A 22361-nucleotide genomic window follows, 5' to 3' on the forward strand; every position below is an offset into this window, starting at 1 on the left:
ACTGTGCCATTAGAGTACTTCCTGACTGGCAGTTCACTGAATTGGCATCCCAGTTGTTCAGTGCCACCAATACAGAATGCAAAAGGTGCCCTTAAGCTCCTTCAACCATTACACTTTCCAGGTACTCATTCTGTGTACGTATCAAAGCCCTATTCCCACTAACCATAACTTCATTTGACAGAACCATGCCTGCTTATGAAGGAATGTCATGGTGCACAAGGAATAACCAATCTTGGTTAGTCAAGTGTCAGAGTTTAAATCACTCCTAACTATTAGGGATTAGGAAGAGCCCTTAATAGGGAGTAGGGGGATGTTATCCCACATCTGCCAACTACAGGATTTCTTATTTTTGCACCATCCCATGATGTTTCTGGTATCAGCCACCATCAGATATAGGATTTTAGTTTAGATGGACCTTGGGTTGTATCCAGGGGAGGCAATTCCTCTTTTTCTATATTCCAATGTTGTATTTTTTCTGAAAAAAGCAACACAGCCCAATGCACAATGCCTTGTGGGAGGGCATTTCATTTCAGACACATGGAAATGTACTAAATGCAATTAGTAATACCATCTACATTGTATTAGTGGCATGTTTCAATAGATGCTGTGCAAAAACTAAGAAGAGGTTTATCTGTCACATGAAAAAAGTCCACATGCACACAGCTCATAATGCCACACCTTACATTTTAAAAAAAATTCTTATCTTAAAAATAAATCAGGTAAGGATGCTAAATGGAATTCTCTACCAAGTAAAAGCCCCAATGTTTCATAGCTACCTCTCTTGGCTTTGGATGTGGTACTGGTGTAAAACACTTGTGGAGAGGAGGTCAACTGTCTCATTCTCTTGATTATAATTAAATAGTATAAAACTAGCAATTACAGGCTGTTTTTCATGAACAGATCTCAAAGTATTTGACAAGGGGAGATAAGTATAATTAGCCTTTTTTAGGGAATGGGAAACTGAGTCATAGACATATCATGTTAATTGTCCAAAGTCACATAGCAAATTACTGGCAGAGCCAGGAATAGAACATAGCTCTTTCTGATGCTACATCAACTGCCTCCTCAAATCACTGAAGATGATTTTTTCAATTAGCTAGTGAATTTGTCACCTATGTGCCTTTGGGGCCTGATCCAATGCTTGTTGACCTTAATGGGATTCTTACCATTGACTTCAATGGGCTTTGGATCAAAGCTTTGTATTTTTTCTCCCCTATATATTGTTATCTGCCTAACAGGATGTTTAGTCTATTGCTGTATCTCTGCATAGGGTATGAGGGTGTTTGGCTATCATTAGCAGAGATGGAAGTGGATGTGCATATCTCAACACAGGTTGAGTTCAAAACTAATTATTATTAAATGACTAGAACACATTACTGATTTGGCTTAGAGAGTTCATAAAAAATAAAAATCTGTCCACTTCAAATGGCTCAGTTTGATGCTGATTTAGGTGGTTTTGGTGCTTCTGACAAAAGCTGGAAGAATTTCAGAGGGCAAGTGTTGGAGGGGCTGAATCTAGAGGGACCCATTATGTGAGGGTAAATCTTAACGGGCCTAAAACATGAAGAATTTTTTTTAAATCCACATGTAGCCTATGTTGACCATTGTATGAACCAGCTTGTACTAGGAATAATAATATCTTGTAGGCTTAGTTCAAACTCAGTTGCATTGCCCATAAAACATTAACCAGCAGAGCCTCAGCTATGCCACACTAACAAGCTAACACAGCTTAGCTCTATTTCATCAAAGAAACATATAGCTATTCCATGCAGATTGAAGATCTATCAAACTATCTGCCTGATGCATTTTATGTAGTGTTGGTTGTAGTACAAAGGCAGGCTGGGATACATTTGCCTACTGAGGGGAGTAATTGCTATCACAGCAGCACTACTGTAAGTAATGATACAAAATAACTGCTTCATTGTCAACAACTCTGATACAGCCATAAGGGTTATATCCTCAAATATACCCAGAGAGAGAGCCAGGGAAGTGCCCTCATCATGGTGTAACCCTACTGATAACAACATTATATTAAATCATTCTAAATATTAGTTCCCTCATGGGAAAACACATGCAGGAGTGGAAGAAAATATCTGGCTTTCAAAGAGAATGCTTCAAAGGGAAATTAAATAGTATTACAGCCTCAGCTTTTTCCTTAATGAATATTTTCCTTAAAACCACATGTTTTCAGACCCGCTGCAAGAACTGAGGAGTGAGAATACTGCTAATGATGTATTGGTTTTCATAAGAATTATAACATTTTTGTTCAGCATTTTCTTTCTCTATTTATTTTCTTCCTTTCCCTCATTATGTTGCATTAGATATTTCAGAATCAAAGAGGGACATGATGTAGGAGATGAGGACATGTGATGTGTATTCTATAGTCTTTTACTTAAGCTCTTTTTTTATATGAGCACAGTCTCTCTCTTTCCCAGTGCCCAGATCAAGATCTAGAAATATATTTGGCCCAATCACTTTTGTAAACATAAAAATACATCGGGGGGGGGGGGGGGGAATATAAAGATAAAAGTGTTCTGAAACAAAGTAGTATTACTCCTCTCAATCCACACCCTTTATTCATGAAGACCAGCAGATCACAACAGATATGGCTAGCAGCAGGACACCTTGACCAAATAAAGGAGATGTCATTTACAGCAGCTTTCAGGAAAACCAGAGGATGTCAGCATGAGTACAGACCTGGTGAGGGAAGGCTACCCAAGTCTCTCAACGCAACCCACTTTGGGGTCCCACTCCATGGACTGCAAAAGGAGTCAGAGCTTACACAGCGAGGATGCCAGTCTGCCATGGTAGGATGACATGGGCAAGATCCTCAGCTGCTGTAAATCAATGCATCTTCAATTATTTCAATGGAGCTACACTAAATTACAACAGCTGAGCATCTTGTCTGTATTGCCTGCTTTCCATCCTTAAGACCTACTAGGTGAATCTGTCTATCTTAGGTAGGTTATAGGGCCCCATCACTGTAGTATGTGAGTACCTCAAAGTCTTTGAGTTCTCCCCATAAGACCCCTGTGAGATAGGGCTGTGCTGTTATCCTTATTTTAGAAATGGGGAACTGTGGCACAGAAAGACTAAATGACTTGCCCAAAGGTGCACAGGAAGTCTATGGCAGAATTGGGACTTGAACACAGCTCTTCCAAATCCTATTCTAGAGCTCTCACCAATGGACTGTTTTTCCTCTCTTACTGTTGTATGGCAAGGAGATACCAAACTCAGAGAAAGGCAATTTTAGCAAAGTGTTTTGTCCTAAGGGAGATGTGATTTTATTCAGAAGGCAACTACTAGAGACTAAACGTCTTCCAATCTGTGATGAAGAGTGAACCTATAAATAGAGAGACTCAATGTTATAGAATATGTCTGTACCAGCTGCTGAAAGTTAACACTTCATAATGGGTCCCTGCAAGTCCTTCAAAAAGTCGGCTGAGCTTTTTCGCCATGTGCTACTCTCAGATGTTGAAAACAATTCATTTGCATTGTGTGTGGTATTGCAGGGTTCGACTTGACATTACTTGCAATGCTGTGCATGTCCACACTGTCCATGTACTCTGAATGGTACGTACACAGAAGTGACAGCACCATGTGTCCTAAAGTTCTTATAGCTTCTTGGATTCAAATAATGAATAATCTAAGTCTAGTAAAATGATTTGTTGAAGAGGCGTGCCCTTCAAATGAAGCGTTCTACTGATAGCATTACAAATGCACACTCACAGAACATCTCTCTCTTTACATTATGAAGTACAGGGGTTCTCAAAATTCATTTCACCATGTCCCCCTTCTGACAATAAAAATTACGACACGACTCCAGGAGGGGAGACCGAAGCCTGAGCCTGCTCAAGCCCCACTGCCCTGGGCCAGAGGAGGACCAAAGTCGAATCCCAAGGGCTTCAGCCCCAGGTGGGGTGGGGGCTGTAACCTGAGCCCAGTGCTGAAGCCCAAGCCTGAGCCCTGCTGCCCAGAGCTCAGGCTTGGGCTCGGGCTTTGGCCCCGGTCCCCAGCAAATCTAACACCAGCCATGGTGACCCCATTTAAAGGGGGTCGCAACCCACTTTGGTGTCTTGACCTGTGTTCCCTGTAAGCTGTGCGCTTGGGCGGCCACCCAGGAGAGATTCAAGAGCCACGCAGTTGAATAGCAGAGCCACACACATCCAGATGGCAGCATATCTGGATTAAGTTTAGAAGTGTGTGCAACAAGAGTGATGTCATGGTGGGAGTCTGCTATAGACCACCGGACCAGGGGGATGAGGTGGATGAGGCTTTCTTCCGGCAACTCACGGAAGCTACTAGATCGCATGCCCTGATTCTCATGGGTGACTTTAATTTTCCTGATATCTGCTGGGAGAGCAATACAGCGGTGCATAGACAATCCAGGAAGTTTTTGGAAAGCGTAGGGGACAATTTCCTGGTGCAAGTGCTAGGGGAGCCAACTAGGGGGAGCGCTTTTCTTGACCTGCTGCTCACAAACCGGGTAGAATTAGTGGGGGAAGCAAAAGTGGATGGGAATCTGGGAGGCAGTGACCATGAGTTGGTTGAGTTCAGGATCCTGACGCAGGGAAGAAAGGTAAGCAGCAGGATACGGACCCTGGACTTCAGGAAAGCAGACTTTGACTCCCTCAGGGAACAGATGGCTAGGATCCCCTGGGGGACTAACATGAAAGGGAAGGGAGTCCAGGAGAGCTGGCTGTATTTCAAGGAATCCCTGTTGAGGTTACAGGGACAAACCATCCCGATGAGTCGAAAGAATAGTAAATATGGCAGGCGACCAGCTTGGCTTAATGGTGAAATCCTAGCGGATCTTAAACATAAAAAAGAAGCTTACAAGAAGTGGAAGGTTGGACATATGACCAGGGAAGAGTATAAAAATATTGCTCGGGCATGTAGGAAAGATATCAGGAGGGCCAAATCGCACCTGGAGCTGCAGCTAGCAAGAGATGTCAAGAGTAACAAGAAGGGTTTCTTCAGGTATGTTGGCAACAAGAAGAAAGCCAAGGAAAGTGTGGGCCCCTTACTGAATGAGGGAGGCAAGCTAGTGACAGAGGATGTGGAAAAAGCTAATGTACTCAATGCTTTTTTTGCCTCTGTTTTCACTAACAAGGTCAGCTCCCAGACTGCTGTGCTGGGCAACACAAAATGGGGAAGAGATGGCCAGCCCTCTGTAGAGATAGAGGTGGTTAGGGACTATTTAGAAAAGCTGGACGTGCACAAGTTCATGGGGCCGGACGAATTGCATCCGAGAGTGCTGAAGGAATTGGCGGCTGTGATTGCAGAGCCCTTGGCCATTATCTTTGAAAACTCGTGGCGAACGGGGGAAGTCCCGGATGACTGGGAAAAGGCTAATGTAGTGCCCATCTTTAAAAAAGGGAAGAAGGAGGATCCTGGGAACTACAGGCCGGTCAGCCTCACCTCAGTCCCTGGAAAAATCATGGAGCAGGTCCTCAAAGAATCAATCCTGAAGCACTTAGAGGAGAGGAAAGTGATCAGGAACAGTCAGCATGGATTCACCAAGGGAAGGTCATGCCTGACTAATCTAATCGCCTTTTATGATGAGATTACTGGTTCTGTGGATGAAGGGAAAGCAGTGGATGTATTGTTTCTTGACTTTAGCAAAGCTTTTGACACGGTCTCCCACAGCATTCTTGTCAGCAAGTTAAGGAAGTATGGGCTGGATGAATGCACTATAAGGTGGGTAGAAAGCTGGCTAGATTGTCGGGCTCAACGGGTAGTGATCAATGGCTCCATGTCTAGTTGGCAGCCGGTGTCAAGTGGAGTGCCCCAGGGGTCGGTCCTGGGGCCCGTTTTGTTCAATATCTTCATAAATGATCTGGAGGATGGTGTGGATTGCACTCTCAGCAAATTTGCGGATGATACTAAACTGGGAGGAGTGGTAGATACGCTGGAGGGGAGGGATAGGATACAGAAGGACCTAGACAAATTGGAAGATTGGGCCAAAAGAAATCTAATGAGGTTCAATAAGGATAAGTGCAGGACCCTGCACTTAGGATGGAAGAATCCAATGCACCGCTACAGACTAGGGACCGAATGGCTCGGCAGCAGTTCTGCGGAAAAGGACCTAGGGGTGACAGTGGACGAGAAGCTGGATATGAGTCAGCAGTGTGCCCTTGTTGCCAAGAAGGCCAATGGCATTTTGGGATGTATAAGTAGGGGCATAGCGAGCAGATCGAGGGACGTGATCGTTCCCCTCTATTCGACACTGGTGAGGCCTCATCTGGAGTACTGTGTCCAGTTTTGGGCCCCACACTACAAGAAGGATGTGGATAAATTGGAAAGAGTACAGCGAAGGGCAACAAAAATGATTAGGGGTCTAGAGCACATGACTTATGAGGAGAGGCTGAGGGAGCTGGGATTGTTTAGTCTGCAGAAGAGAAGAATGAGGGGGGATTTGATAGCTGCTTTCAACTACCTGAAAGGGGGTTTCAAAGAGGATGGCTCTAGACTGTTCTCAATGGTAGCAGATGACAGAACGAGGAGTAATGGTCTCAAGTTGCAATGGGGGAGGTTTAGATTGGATATTAGGAAAAACTTTTTCACTAAGAGGGTGGTGAAACACTGGAATGCGTTACCTAGGGAGGTGGTAGAATCTCCTTCCTTAGAGGTTTTTAAGGTCAGGCTTGACAAAGCCCTGGCTGGGATGATTTAACTGGGACTTGGTCCTGCTTTGAGCAGGGGGTTGGACTAGATGACCTTCTGGGGTCCCTTCCAACCCTGATATTCTATGATTCTATGATTCTATGATATGTTCTGCCCCTCCTCCCCCGCCCTGCTGCTTTGTAGCCACCTTGCTCCTGCAGCTATTCCTGGGACCCTCCTGCTTGCTGAGCAGAGGATGGCGGGGGAGGGGGAAAAGATGGTGCTGATGTCAGGGTGTCTCCTTTCCTCTCTCCCAGCCCCTGTACCCCATCTCCACAGAGCAGAGTAGAGGGGGACAGGGCTCAGGACTTGCAGCAGCTCTGAGGTCTGAACAAGCCTTCAGGTGAGTGAGTGCCTTAAAGAGATAGTGCACGGTTTCTTACACACACACACACACACACACACACACACACAAACTCTCTGTCTCTTCCTTTCTCCCCTGTCCATCTACCCCATCTCCGCAGAGCAGGGGAGGGGGGACAAGGTTAAGGAGGAGGAAAGCTTTCAGTTAGTGCCTTAAAGAGACAGCAGATGGGCACTCTAAGAAACTTCCCTTGCAGCCATCACACATGCTCTGTGTCACACACACACACACACACACACACACACACACACACACACACACACACACACACACACAGTGTGTCTCACACTCACACACAGTCTGGTGTATGTCTCTCTTTCACACACACACACACACACACACACGCACACACACTGTGTGTCAGACACCTCCCAACACTGTTGTTGTTGTTGTTGTTACTTCTTGGTACTTCCTGCAATGCACATATATTCCCTGTAATTTTATTCTTTCAAAGTGTGTTATTTTAATTTTTTTGACTGGTCTATGCATTTCATAATTTTATTTCTCTCTTACACTTAAATTTAATTCTTTTGAGTAGTGTGTTCTAAAATGCCTAATTTGTCCTGGTTGGAAAAATTATCCCTATTGGTCACTTTTTAAAAAATATATATTATATACAGGATTTTTTGTTTCTACTGGTGGCGCACATCCACATAATAAAATTTATTCTGCACATGGGTGAAAAGAATTAGAGGGAACATTGGTCACAACCCACATTTTGAGATGTAGTATAAATGTTACACTGGTTATTTTCCATTAAAAATGAAATATGTTTCACATTCCACTTGAAGCCTGTAGAGTAGGCCACACGGAAAGAGGGTCTGCCTTTTACAGCTTTGAGTGCTATTGATAACAGTTTACCCATATCAAACACATTTCATACCAGAAGGTCCCCCACATGCTTTACAAATGATGGCCCAAATTGTGCAAAGCAGAGGTGAGTAGAGGTCCTGTCATGGGGAAAAGTGGCTATGCTCTGTTATCCTCCACACTAAGCTGCTTCTCCGGAGCTCAGCTATACATGACTAAGAGGGGTGTGGGTAGGTGTGCTGGTGAGGACTCAAATCCACATAAATAGGAGGTAAGGGGGAAGAGTTATCTTGTTCCCCTTGCAGTTAAGTGGGACTTGATATTTGAGGCAATGCAAGTTAATGCTGCTAGAAGCAATAACCTTCTATGGAACAGTAGTGGGAGTATGTGCATAGTGAAGGGCAAGGGCACCATATGGCAATGCTGCAGAGCAGAAATGGGGGCCAGGAGACTCCCAGAGACAGATCCCTGCTACATGGAAGGCCAGAGATCCACTAGATCTCCCCTGCATCTCAGCTTCTTCACCTCTTGATGGTCACTCCCTATGTCAAGACAACTATACTGCAAGTCTCACCTCCCACAAGCGATGATATGGTTGAACGGGCAACAGGACATGTAAGCCTGCCCTGCCCTTCTAGGTCTTTTATGGTGTGGGGAAGGAGACAATCTTATCCTCAGTCTATAAACTGTTGGTACCGTATATAGCAGAGGTGGGTAAACTACGGCCTGCAGGCCACATTTGGCCCATGGGACCGTCCTGCCCGGACCTTGAGCTCCTGGCCGGGGAAGCTAGCCCCCGTCCCCTCCCCTGCAGCCTCAGCTTGCCGTGCCACCAGCGTTCTGGGTGGCGGGGCTGCCAGCTCCTGCCAGGCAGCACGGGTGCAAGAGCTGCCAGGTGTAGTGTATTAAATTGCTCCCCATAGGAGTGTGCTGCTTATGGAGCACCAGGACTGGCAGCTGTAAGTAGCACATTCCTATGGGGAGCAATTTAATACACTACACACAGGTAGGGAAGGCTGTGCCTCTCCGAACAGCCAGGCCCCTGCCCCCTATCTGCCCCTTCCCGCTTCCCACCCCCTGACTGCCCCCCTCAGAACTGCCGACCCATCCAACCCCCCCACTCCTTGTCCCCTGACTGCCCCCTCCCAGGACCACCCACCCCTAACCACCCCCCCCAGGACCCCACCCCAATCCAACCCCCCCTGCTCCCTGTCCCGACTGCCCCAACCCCTATCCACATCCCCCTCCCCCTGACTGGCCCCCCAGGACTCCCATACCTATCTAACTGCTCCCTGTCCCCTGACTGCCCCCCGGGACCCCCTGCCCCTTATCCAACGCCATCGCTCCCTACCCCCTTACCATGCCGCTCAGAGCACCAGGACTGGCAGCTGTAAGTAGTACACCATAAGTAGCACGTTCCTATACGGAGCAATTTAATATACTACACCAGCTCTCCATGCACTTTCAGAACCCCAATGTGACCCTCAGGCCAAAAAGTTTGCCCACCCCTGGTATATAGGAATCACTAGCGCACTACTCAAGTACAATGCACCCACCTTCCAAGTGAAACATGGCAACCGATTAATAATGCCCTGCTCCAGAAGCATTTGGGGCCATGATTTCACTCCTCCCACTCTTCACTGGCCCACAATGCTGTTCAACCACCCAGAAGAGAGCCTGTTAAACCACACATGCCCTTGTATTCCTTGGAGCAAAGGAAACTAAATCATTTTTAGAAGAGAACTGATTTTAAAGATGGTTTTCCCACAAAAACTGTGGGATCCTTTGAGAAGTTGCTAACCTTTTCTTTCCCTGGGATGTGCAGAGCTTAGAGCTGTGTTTGCTCCAAATTCTTAGTGCAGGCTCTAATGCTCAGGTCCTTTCTCATTAAAAAACACTATGGTTTTGTTTTCTGAAAAATTGACTCTCAAGTGCCTTGAATGAAATAGGTTTTTAAAATATAATCCCAACCTGAGACTGCAAATGTGGTTGTTCAGCTGGTCACTCTCCCCATTTCAAGGCCCATTTGATACTTATAGCATCATTTACTAATGCTCCCATGGGGATATTTTGAGAAATCTGTCTGTGTAAGATCAGGCTTGAGTAAAGATTAATATGAGAATAACAAGATTGTTCAAAGCTTTGGCTTCACTCCACATTTCATCTTTTGAAGATGGATAATGCACCCATCATCCCCCCTCTAATAACTGAGAAATAGGTTCTTGATTCAGATTTAAATGATCATTTACTACTGAAAACCAAAAGGTGGAAGGTGCAGCAGACATGCTAGTGAAACTTGATCCATCTCCCTTTGATGTTAATAGGTGTTTTCCATTGACGTTAAAGAGGACTGGATCAGGCCCTGGAGAGCTTGTTGAACAGCAAGCACCAGTTCCCCCTGCAAACGATGTGTGGTGTTTGTGGTAAACATAATTTTCACCCACATAAGTAAGAATTCATTTGTTGACCAAAGATTTTTTTCCAAGGGCTTTTTCAAACATTATACCCTAACCCCGAGAAACTATGATTATTGTGAAGAGTGTAACACTGATTTCTTGAGATTTCTAACAAACCTGAGGAAATGTAAAATATGTTCTGTGCAATTGAAATGGAAAGATAGTATCTCCTGTGTCTTTTCTATGGCTAGCACATCACCCAGTTATATGAATAATTTCCCCCAAAAACTTCATAGAAGAGACACCATACGCTTCAAATGTGATGCAGTTCCTTGGGCTATTATCTCAGCTGGAGGCGATTGTAAATGTTTTTCATCTGATAAAGTTTTCCATCCCACTAAAATCTAAAACTTTGTGTATCTGATTTTCAAATTGTCCCTGTGAAACAAACATTTTGCAGTTCTATTTTGTCTAAACAGTCTCCTTACAACAAGGTGACCTTTAGGTGCCTAGTTTTTAAAGTGTTGTTCCTTTTGTGAATCTTTTTGGGCTGTTTTGTAAGTTTAATTGGTGATGGAATTATGCTCGGGAAATGTTTAGGAAAGCAAGTAATGATCTTACCCCTACATTCTTGAAAGAAAATCAGACTGTGGCGTGATAATATAATAAGGCCTTTTGTAAATGTCTGCTTCTTGATTTGGAATTTTGTGAATCATTTATTTTAGGATCAGAGGATGCCTGGTGATCGGTTTTAGGTACCGTTTTCGTAATAAAAATTTTTTTCTGTCCCTGGAATACTCAGTTCATTACAGATATTTTTGCAAAGTGTCTTTTACTAAGTTTCCTTGCTGTAGTCCATTCTCCCTTGGTGAAAGAGTTGTATTTTGCGTGGCCAGTCTTACAACGTGCTGAGCACCCTCGACTCCTAATGACACCATCAGGAGCTGTGGATAGTGGGAAAGGCTCAGCACCTTGCAGGATCAGACTGTTTGACGGTAATGGTAATCTCCTTAAAGAAGTAGGATCATAGAATCATATCATAGAATATCAGGGTTGGAAGGGACCTAAGGAGATCATCTAGTCCAGCCCCTTGCTCAAAGCAAGACCAATCCCAAATTTTTGCCCCAGATCCCTAAATGGACCCCTCAAGAATTGAACTCACAATCCTGGGTTTAGCAGGCCAATGCTCAAACCACTGAGCTATCCCGCACCTGTGATCCCTCCTTGCGGAAGCTAAGGGACCTGGCTGACCTCAGTGCAGTACAGACCATGGGGAGAGGTTGCCAGGAGAGGTTCCTGTGGGAGAAGGGGTTCCAAGAATGGGCTTCCCCAGGGGACATGGAGCCCTGGGGGATCCGTAGGTCTTGGAAAATTTTTTGAAGGAGAAAGTAGTTAAGGACATTTAAGTCAATGATAATTGAAACAAAATACAACATGGTTTTACAAAAGGTAGATCAAGCCAAACCAACCTGATCTCCTTCTTTGAGAAAGTAACAGATTTTTTAGACAAAGGAAACGCAGTGGATCTAATTTACCTTGATTTCAGTAAGGCATTTGATACAGTGCCACATGGGGAATTATTAGTTAAATTGGAAAAGACAGGGATCAATATGACAATTGAAAGGTGGATAAGGAACTGGTTAAAGGGGAGACTACAGCAGGTCATACTGAAAGGTGAACTGTCAGGCTGGTGGGAGATTACCAGTGGAGTTCCTGAGGGATCGGTTTTGGGACCAATCTTATTTAATCTTTTTATTACTGACCTCAGCACAAAAAGTGGGAGTGTGCTAATAAAGTTTGTGGATGACACAAAGCTGGGAGGTATTGTCAATTCAGAGAAGGATCGGGATATCATACAGGAAGATCTGGATGACCTTGTAAACTGGAGTAATAGTAATAGGATGAAATTTAATATTGAAAAGTGCAAGGTCATGCATTTAGGGATTAATAAGAATTTTAGTTATAAGCTGGGGACACATCAATTGGAAGTAACAGAGGAGGAGAAGGACCTTGTAGTATTGGTTGACTACAGGATGACTATGAGCTGCCAATGTGATATGGCCGTGAAAAAAGCTAATGCGGTCTTGGGATGCATTAGGCAAGGTATTTCCAGGAGAGATAAGGAGGTGTTAGTACCGTTATACAAGGCACTGGTGAGACCTCATCTGGAATACTGTGTGCAGTTCTGATCTACCATATTTAAGAAGGATGAATTCAAAATGGAACAGGTACAGAGAAGGGCTACTAGGATGCTCTGAGGAATGGAAAACCTGTCTTATGAAAGGAGAGTCAAAGAGCTTGGCTTGTTTAGCCTAACCAAAAGAAGGCTGAGGGGAGATATGATTGGTCTCTATAAATATATCAGAGGGATAAATATCAGGGAGAGAGAGGAATTATTTAAGCTCAGAACCAATGTGGACACAAGAACAAATGGATATAAACTGGCCATCAGGAAGTTTAGACTTGAAATTAGATGAAGGTTCCTAACCATCAGAGGAGTGAAGTTCTCGAACAGCCTTCCAAGGGAAGCAGGGGGGGCAAAAGACCTAGCTGGCTTCAAGATTAAGCTTGATAAATTCATGGAGGAGATGGTATGATGGGATGTAAGTACAGTGAGATAACTATCCATTCTTGTTTCCTTCTCAGAATAAATCTACTCTTTCCTTTTCATTCCTATAAAGGAAGAAAAGGACCACCTATGATGAAGCAGGTTAACGTTTAATAACCTCCTTGATCTGTGGATCAAGGCACAATATTCAGGCATATATCATTTCAAGATATTGTATCCTGACATTAGTTACCTAAACAGCAATGTGTTTTCACAGAGCCCAGCAGCTCCACAGTGGTCCAAACGGGAGGGCGTTTGCTGAGATAAGCCACCCTAGCCACCTGGGAAGATGCAATGAGACCTCTCCACACCGAGGCAACAGGAAATGGAATTTCAAAAATTCCCGGGGCTTTTAAGGCGGAGGGCAGATGGTTGTTTACCTGGCTGCAGGGCAGTGGAGTTCGGACTGCTGACCAGAGAAGTCAGGATGGGCATTGTGGAACACTTCCTGGAGGCCAATTAAAGTGATAAAATCAAGCGTGGTGTCTACACTGGAACATTGTTGACACATTTTTTGCCCAAAAAGCCTTATGTCTCTTGTCAGGGTAGTTTTATTTTGTTGCCAAAACACTTTTGCCACCAAAAGTCGCATCGCAGTGTGTACGCATTCACTCTTTTGTCAACAAAAGCTGCCTTTTGTCAACAAAACTCTGTAGTGTAGACAAGGCCTTAGGCTATGTATACACTAGCACTTTTGTCGGTAAAACTTTTGTTGGTCAGGGAAGTGAAAAAACACACCCTGACAGACATAAGTTTCACCGACAAAAGTGCTGGTATGGACAGCACTCTGTCGGCAGACGATGCTTTCCTGCTGACATAGCTATGGCTGCTCGTTGGGGCTGGTTTAATTATGCTGACGGGAGAAAGCTCTCCCATTGGCATAGAGCGGTTACATCGGAGACCTTACAGTGGCGCAGCTGCAGACCCTACAGCTGTGCCACTGTAAGGTCTGTAGTGTAGACATAGCCTAAGCAAACATTTTGTAGTTACAGAGCAGACATTTAAACATTCCCTTGTAACATGGGATACAGATGTTATAAATAGGATTAAAACATGCAACATCATAAAATCAGAGAAGATTAGGATTGGAAGAGACCTCAGGAGGTCATCTAGTCCAAGCCCCTGCTCAACACCTCCTGCAAGCATTCCATAAAGTCTAAACACTAAAACACATTCTGAGAACTCTTATATCTGTTTTAATATTACTAACACACAGTTCAGCCAGTCTGGTTTCCAGTTGTGCATTTGTCAGTGTTCAGTGAGGCTTAGGGGCACCTGGTCTGCCAGCATCACACCTGTCTTTGCCTTGATTTGGCCAGACAGATGTAAAATGGAGATAACCACACTGACCTCCTCATAGTGGTGCCCTGAGAGTTAATTCATTTATGGTAATATTATTTAAAGTACTCAGATATAAAAAGGCTATAACTGATCATCTCACTTCTCCAAGTCAGGAAGAAGAAGCATATGTTTCAATGTGTTTTTCAGCCTTATCCCATACATAAGGTTCATGCTGCTTCAGGAGAGAAGTTGTCAATAATGCCACCTCCTAGTTCAGAGAAACTAAATTAAATTTTTTGCTGGTCTAATAGTTACTTTGCAGTCCTTGTAGTTACACCAGGGGTGCATTTGGTCTCATTGTTAATAGCTAGGTACTAATTAACATAGAATAAGCTTATCCTCTCACTGGTATGGCTCTCCTCCATCCATTAGCCAACCCAATCTACTCAAACATTCTATCATGTGGAAAATATTCCACCCAAATTGTCACTCTCTCTAAGGCCACTGTCCTATTCAGTCTTAAGCATGTGTTTAATTTGAAGGAGTACTGGTGGCACCTTAGAGACTAACAAATTTATTTGAGCATAAGCTTTCGTGAGCTACAGCTCACTTCATCGGATGCATTCAGTGGAAAATACAGTGGGGAGATTTATATACACAGAGAACATGAAACAATGGGTATTACCATACATACTGTAACCAGAGTGATCACTTAAGGTAAGCTATTACCAGCAGGAGAGCGGAGGGGAAAAAAAACCTTTTGTAGTGATAATCAAGGTGGGCCATTTCCAGCAGTTGACAAGAACGTCTGCGAAACAGTGTGTGTGGGGGGGGGGAGGAATAAACATGGGGAAATAGTTTTACTTTGTGTAATGACCCATCCACTCCCAGTCTCTATTTAAGCCTAAGTTAATTGTATCCAGTTTGCAAATTAATTCCAATTCAGCATCTCTCTTTGGAATCTGTTTTTGAAGTTTTTTTGTTGAAGTATTACCACTTTTAGGTCTGTAATTGAGTGACCAGAGAGATTGAAGAGTTCTCCAACTGGTTTTTGAATGTTATAATTCTTGACGTCTGATTTGTGTCCATTTATTCTTTTACGTAGAGACTGTCCAGTTTGACCAATGTACATGGCAGAGGGGCATTGCTGGCACATGATGGCATATATCACATTGCTAGATGTGCAGGTGAACGAGCCTCTGATGGTGTGGCTGATGTGATTAGGCCCTATGATGGTGTCCCCTGAATAGATATGTGGACAGAGTTGGCAACGGGCTTTGTTGCAAGGATAGGTTCCAGGGTTAGTGGTTCTGTTGTGTGGTGTGAGGTTGCTGGTGAGTATTTGCTTCTGGTTGGCGGGCTGTCTGTAAGCAAGGACTGGCCTGTCTCCCAAGATCTGTGAGAGCGATGGGTCGTCCTTCAGGATAGGTTGTAGATCCTTGAAGATGTGTTGGAGAGGTTTTAGTTGGGGGCTGAAGGTGATGGCTAGTGGCGTTCTGTTATTTTCTTTGTTGGGCCTGTCCTGTAGTAGGTGACTTCTGGGTACTCTTCTGGCTCTGTCAATCTGTTTCTTCACTTCAGCAGGTGGGTATTGTAGTTGTAAGAATGCTTGTTAGAGATCTTGTAGGTGTTTGTCTCTGTCTGAGGGGTTGGAGACAGACAATAGCAAGAGAAGCCTCTGTATGTGCCCCATTCCCCTGTGGGGGAGGATCCCTATAAGTAGCAGGCTTTCTGCCCTGTCCCATCCATATCTCGTCCCCCTGTGCAACATACCCATGCTATAAAAGCATTTGCTTCTTGAAGGAACTCCCCAGGTTCTGCCTGTCCCCTTGCATGAGTGCCAAGGGGGTGCTCTGAAGCCACAGACAAGGAAACTGAATTTGCCTTAAGCTTTTCCTGTGGCCGATGATTACAGGAATGAATATCTTTCAGAATGCAAGTGCATTTAGTTGAGATTAGATCTGGTCTGGAATTTTTCACTTAAATATTTTTTGATGAAAAATGTGGTTTCCACAAAATAGAAATTTTCTGCACGAAGATTTTGATTTTGTCTAGCATTTTTGATTTTCTGCTGGTATTTTTGTCCCAAAGCCTTCAGAATTTGGCCCTAGGACAGCAGTGACTTGATCCTTAAATGGATGAGGAGTCAAGAAATTTGTTGGAAGAGATGGTGATTGGCTGTATTTCTTTTTATCTATGACCTAAAACAAGCTTGGGAGCATGATTTACATTGTTCTTAAGGAGACAGTGAATGAATCCGCCTTTTAAACTTCACTACCAGACTGTTGGCATGCCTTGAAACATCCATATCCTTAGATTTTGAATCATGCATTGAATAATTGCCTTTTTACTGAGTGCTTTTGTTTAGTTCCATGTACAATGTTGATACCTCCATTACGTGTAGCAAGGGAATCTGAAAAAACAACAAGGAGTCTGGTGGCACCTTAAAGACTAACAGATTTATTTGAGCATAAGCTTTCGTGGGTAAAAACGTCACTTCTTTAGATGCATGGAATCTGAGTCTTTTGCACCGGGGATGTCTATATGGTGGGAAGGAAAGGTGGAGCATGAAATCCGCCACTTTGTATTTTCAGAAGACAGTGCTGTAGTCTTGTTTGGTTTCTGAACATATTGGGCCAGAATGTCAAAATAACTCCATTAATTACTCAGATTCACACCACCTGACGCCTTTGGCGCTTTATCATCAATTAAGTCTTCTGCAGCTTGTTCAGTGAATTTTCAGCATACTTGTTGGGGTTTATGAATCCTCTTTCTCCACAAGGGTATGTTCCAATTCCAGGGGGCATATCTGAATAAGCTTTTGTAGGTTTCTTTCACAGGAGGACAAAATATTGAACTTCGGTTAATAGCTATCCTGGCAAAGGAAGATGAATTGTGAATGTGTAGGGCCTTTTGTGTTCTCATTTATTATGTGAGATTTATCTGGTCACTGTCTGATTATACATCATGTGGGGGAAGAACACCATATATCATTTTCTTGTGCATTATTTCTGCAATCTACTTGTTTAATTCCTCTAAGCAGCACAATTCTGCTAGGTTTCTCGGCGTTGATAGTTTTTACTCTAGTCATGAGGTGACAGCCATTCTGTAAGCCCCTGCCTACATTTTGACATCTGGGTGGCTGAAGGGCATATACAGCCCTACTAGAAAGGTCATTTGCCTTCCTTTAAAAGTCTGTATAACTTTAATTTTAGCTTTTTGATAAAGTTTGTTCAGCTGTGAGAGGTCTTTAAAATAGTTGATCGTCAAGATCATGTGGGTTTCATGCACACAATTTTGCCTTGACTGAGATTTTTTGTGTTATGAATTGTCCAAAGAGTTGAATACACTGTTACCTACATGTTATATCAATAATGCCAGTGAACATATTTGTCTATAATCTCTATCTCTATAGGAAGGAAATGTTATCTTTTATTTAGAACATGGGAGTGGGTGCCAGATCTCTTCAGTTATGTTTCTAGTGCTGCCTCACTGAACCAGATTCTCTGGACTTCTCCACTCCTTTTGCATTGCCCTTAGCTCCTATGCTTGGGATACCCTAGCAAGGCCTTTCACTGCACAACCCCACTGTAGGGGTGTGTGAATGAGCTGGCCACCTCCTGAGTGCCAGCTTATGGCCTATGGTTGCTCTGCAGGCAACCTGCCTGTGTTTCCCCCTTCCAGGTACTTCTTCAATAAATTCCACACAGGCATTTTTTTGTCCAACAGTGCCCGCTCTCCCAAGGTCTAATGTATTGACATAAGACACAATACAAAACTCACTACTAGGGCTTCTCTTCTCCCCCTGAGTCTGATCTCCACAGCTTTTCCCTGCCTTGGCAGGCCTCTCTCAGCCCTGTCTGGCTGGAGTCTTTTTCTACTCCCATGGAGTTTGTTCTCCCTGGCCCCCAAACTTCTTCAGACCTCTGGCTTCCAGGACCAAACCCTTCCCCCCGGTCTAGGGTATCTGGCAAAAGCCTCCTGCCCACTGCAGCTCTTCTGACTGCAGCCTCTGCCACAGCTTCTTCTCATTGTCTCTCCTTGGTGTCCCCCCTCTTTCTACTGCAGGGGTTCTCAAACTGGGGGTTGGGCCCCCTTTGGGGGTCACGAGGTTATTACATGGGGGGTCGCGAGTTGCTAGAGGCAAACCCCGCTTTGCCTCTAGCGTTAATAATGATGTTAAATATAAAAAAGTGTTTTTAATTTATAAGGGGGATCACATTCAGAGGCTTGCTATGTGAAAGGGGTCACAAGTACAGACATTTGAGAACCACTGCTCTACAGCTTCCTGCTGCTCTTAGAGTGGAATCACCCGACCCCGGCTCAGAAGTACCTACTCAGTAACAAGGGCTGGCTGGCCCCAGCCCTCTAGCCCTTAAAGGGGGCTTGTTTGTGCAGGGAAGGGTGGTTCTTCAGCTGCTCCCCTCTTCCAGTCCTCCCATTGTGGATGATTCACCAAAGAGAGGAGCAAAGTTAATTAGCAAAGAAAGGAGCTGAGCAGCTACTTTACAACATAGGATTATCCTGCTTGAGAGAAGTAAAAATACAGGCTTGGTTTTAAAAGTGCCTGATTCCCCAGTGAGAGACTGAATTTAAACTCCAGCCACCTCCACTCAGAAATTATGTTGATGGGAGTCATATAAGTACCCAGGTGTACAGAAAGAAAATGTTTTTTCTCAGACGCACGTATAATATCACAGGTCCCCTGAAATGAAGTTAATAGTGCTGATGGAAACATTATGATGTGCACATTTAAAATCTGCCTATACTATCAAAGTGCAAAGATCCCATGAAGATGATGCAAGGCATGGACAGATCCATTGTCTAACGTTTAAAGCAAGGAATGTGCCTGGCAAAGGACATTCTTCCATATATGATCATTGCATCCCAACATCATGCATGTGAGAGCTTTGCAGTTTTGCCAGAATGAGTGGTAGTTACTGCTTTGTATGAAAAGATAAATAACATATTAAGACCAAAAAAAAAAAGTTGACCCTGGACTTTAATCTAATGTTGGCAAATCCTTCTTCGCAGATTCCTGTTATGGGAGGAGCCTTCATGGACTCACCCAATGAGGACTTTGGTACAGAATACTCCTTGTTTAATTCATCGGCCAATGTCCATGCAGCTGCTTCAATGCAGAACCAGCCGGAAGAGACATCCCGCTCCTCAAACGATGCCATATTGTTATGGATTGCGATCATAGCAACAATTGGAAACATTGTGGTTGTGGGAGTGGTGTATGCCTTCACATTCTAAGAAGACCGGAGACTGGAATACTGCAGGAGTGGACGGCTACAAGTGTGTTTGTTGTGTGTTTGTGTATATATACATGTATAGCTATATAAATATATATAGGTAGACACATTTTGTTAATTGTAAGCTGTGACAGTACTAGAAATGAAGTGCAAGTTATTAAACTTGAACTTCAGTTGCAAAGTTTGGATGCATTGGCAAATTTTGTGGCAGTGAAAGCTTTAATCAAGAACAGCCAATACATGTCATATATAAATTTGATGTGAAAGGCCAATGTTGATATGTGAAATACAGAATGAAAGCAGGTTTTATGTAAAAAATGCTTATTTCCTATTGGTTGGATTTTCTAGTAGCTCTTCTGTTTTTTGTTTGTTCCTTTTGTTGAGTTTTTAATCTGCTTTTGGGATTGATATTTCTATCACAACATTATATGAAAAATGCTCTGTATCTTATTCTCCATGGAAATCTAGTTATCTAGATGTCCAGATGCATTGGATGGTGGGCATTGGCTCAATTGTAATTAACGGATTTTCAGGATTCTTGTGTGTTGAACTAAAATACACATGATCAGTTGGCTATGTTTAAAGTGTAGATATTATTAATCTTAAAGCAGTGGGCATGCAGGTGGATGCATGGCTGGTTTAACTAGGACTCTCATTCTAAAGACAGCGAGCAGAGATGATAATCTGAGTGTTAATACTGAATCTGCTTGATATTTCCAGAACCTGTACTCCAGAGGATGAAGTGCTGGCAAGTGAGTTTTAAATGGGAGAGGCAAAAGCTCCAATTTCCATTAGACTATTGACAGCCAGAAATGATAATGATTATAGTTCATTGGATTGACCCCTTCTAGAAAATAAAGACCGTGGATCTTTTTGGTTCATTATGCTGAAATCCAAATTTCCCACAAAAGCCATGTGGTCAAATAAGCTTTATTTATGAATGAAAGAAATGACTTAAAGTGCAGTAATTCTGCAGCTTAATTAACTGCCAATGATTCATCTAGGGAATAAATGAATCACAAGGTTTACCAGATAGCCCTACAGTGCACATACATAACCTCCCATGGTGAATTGGGTACATGAGTTACATACAGTGGTGGGATATATGGAGCATTGGAGGGCAGTAGCTTAAGGGAAGTTGCTGACAGACCTTGACAAATGTTTACATTTAGGCACTAATATGTTTCTATGGCTGGATAATGAGGGGGAAATGTAAAATCAATTGTGCTAGCAATTTTATAAAAATATTTGTATTCAGTGTTCTATTAATGGATAATGTCTTTGTTGTATTAATCTTGTGAGCAATGATTTTTAAGGGCTGTATCCATCCAAAATAATCTGTGGCCTTCCTTGGCAAAGGAAGGGTGTGTGTATATATGTATTATATATATAATATATATACATATACACACACACCCTTCCTTTGCCAAGGAAGGCTAGAGATTATACATATACATATATACATAATCTTCAGCCAAAGCTCATCTGAGCTGTAAAAGTCTGCCCCATTTCTTCTTCTCTTTTAAAAAAAAGTGATGGATGTAAGCATAGAGAAATGGCAGCAGATAAATACTTTACATAAAACCTCTGTGTATTGGACAGTTCTCCCTCTACTCTTGTCCCCTACAGCTATTACCCTGATTCCAGAAGGCCTGTCTGCAGGCATGGTGAATATTTTTGACACTTCTCTGTCACTCAGCTCAAGGCTGGAGTAAGAGCTGGTAAACGTATGGAGAGGTTTTGCTTTTATTTTTCTCTCTAAACCATTTTTCCTGCAGGTTTGGTGGATAGTCACTCAATCCAGAGCAATATGTCCTAAATGAGCATTTCAGCTTTTGCATTTATTTATTGTTAGTTAAAGTATTGGCCTGTAAAGCTGCCCTAGTTCTTTTGCAGCTGGCTCACTGTCAGTCAACTGCAAAGATCCTTGATCCATGAAATCACAGGAAAGGATTCCCAACGCCTTTTTCTAGGGACCATACCATACTCTGTATGACTACCACTTCAGGAGGGAGGTGCAGTACCATTCCACACCACTGAACCTCTGGAACCTGACTCCTGGTTAGACTATATGGATGATCGGTCACAGAATATCTGTGACAGACACCTGTGAAGCTGGTATTTTAGATGATTGGCATCCTATAATGTCTACTCTCTCCTTTATAGACAGAGGATTTAGCAGGGGGAACATCTATTAATGCTCATGTGAGTTACATACATAAATTCCCTACATTCTGGTAAGAGAATAAGCCATTAAGTGCCAAATCCTGTAGCCCAAGAAAGGCCCTGAATGCAGTGAAATTAGTGTGGCAGGTGCAGAAGGGCCTCTAAAGTAGACTCAAAGAGGAGGCATTTGGGGGTAGGATGAGTTATGTCAGCTGTGCATTTGTAGTCCCCTCTCCCTGCCCCCATGCACATGTGTATGTAGTGGAAGAGCACAGCCCTCCTTGGAGCAGCCTGGTGAAGGAGACTTCAACCTCCCACCCCACCACCAATAGCAACTGTCAAATGAAGTCCTTAGTGCAAGGCCCATCTAATCAGGCTTTGGGCAGGGGAAAAGATTTGGTCCTAAGTGTGTTTGTGCCTCCTGGGCTTTCCGTTTTAACACACTAATATATGGTAGAACAGTTTAATTTCATGCCCTCAGCTATTTCAGGTGTGTCACTAACATCATAATTGCATCAATTAGTTATTAATTGGATTTTTCGGTGCCTCAATAAGGCCCTGTAGTGATGCTACCTCATGCAGTAAAACTATTTTTGCATGGTTGATAGTAAAGCATTTTCACCCTGATTAAAACCAGTTAGACAATATTGTATTTACCCAATGGGAAGCTTTTGCTGCTCAGTGAATCTGCCAGTAGAATGCTTTGCCTAAACTTTTAATTTTAATCTAAATGCAATTAGCAAAGTTTATCTTTAATCTCCCAAAGTATTGGACCAAATTGAAAAGGTACAGTCAACCATGAAAAAAATACT

General features: G+C 43.3%; 1 protein-coding gene across 1 annotated transcript in view; it reads left to right on the plus strand.

Moving 5' to 3' along the window:
• C6H14orf132 (chromosome 6 C14orf132 homolog) overlaps window positions 1–20760 on the plus strand; it is a 76356-nt gene extending 55596 nt beyond the window's left edge. Inside the window, exon 2 of the mRNA XM_038406242.2 lies at window positions 19160–20760. Within this exon, the coding sequence (XP_038262170.1) occupies window positions 19160–19384 (225 nt within the window). The 3' untranslated portion in view covers window positions 19385–20760. The remainder of the gene's footprint in view (window positions 1–19159) is intronic.
• Window positions 20761–22361: the final 1601 nt, after the last annotated feature.

The sequence above is a fragment of the Dermochelys coriacea genome, chromosome 6, assembly GCF_009764565.3.
Source record: "Dermochelys coriacea isolate rDerCor1 chromosome 6, rDerCor1.pri.v4, whole genome shotgun sequence".
Lineage (NCBI taxonomy): Eukaryota > Metazoa > Chordata > Testudines > Dermochelyidae > Dermochelys > Dermochelys coriacea.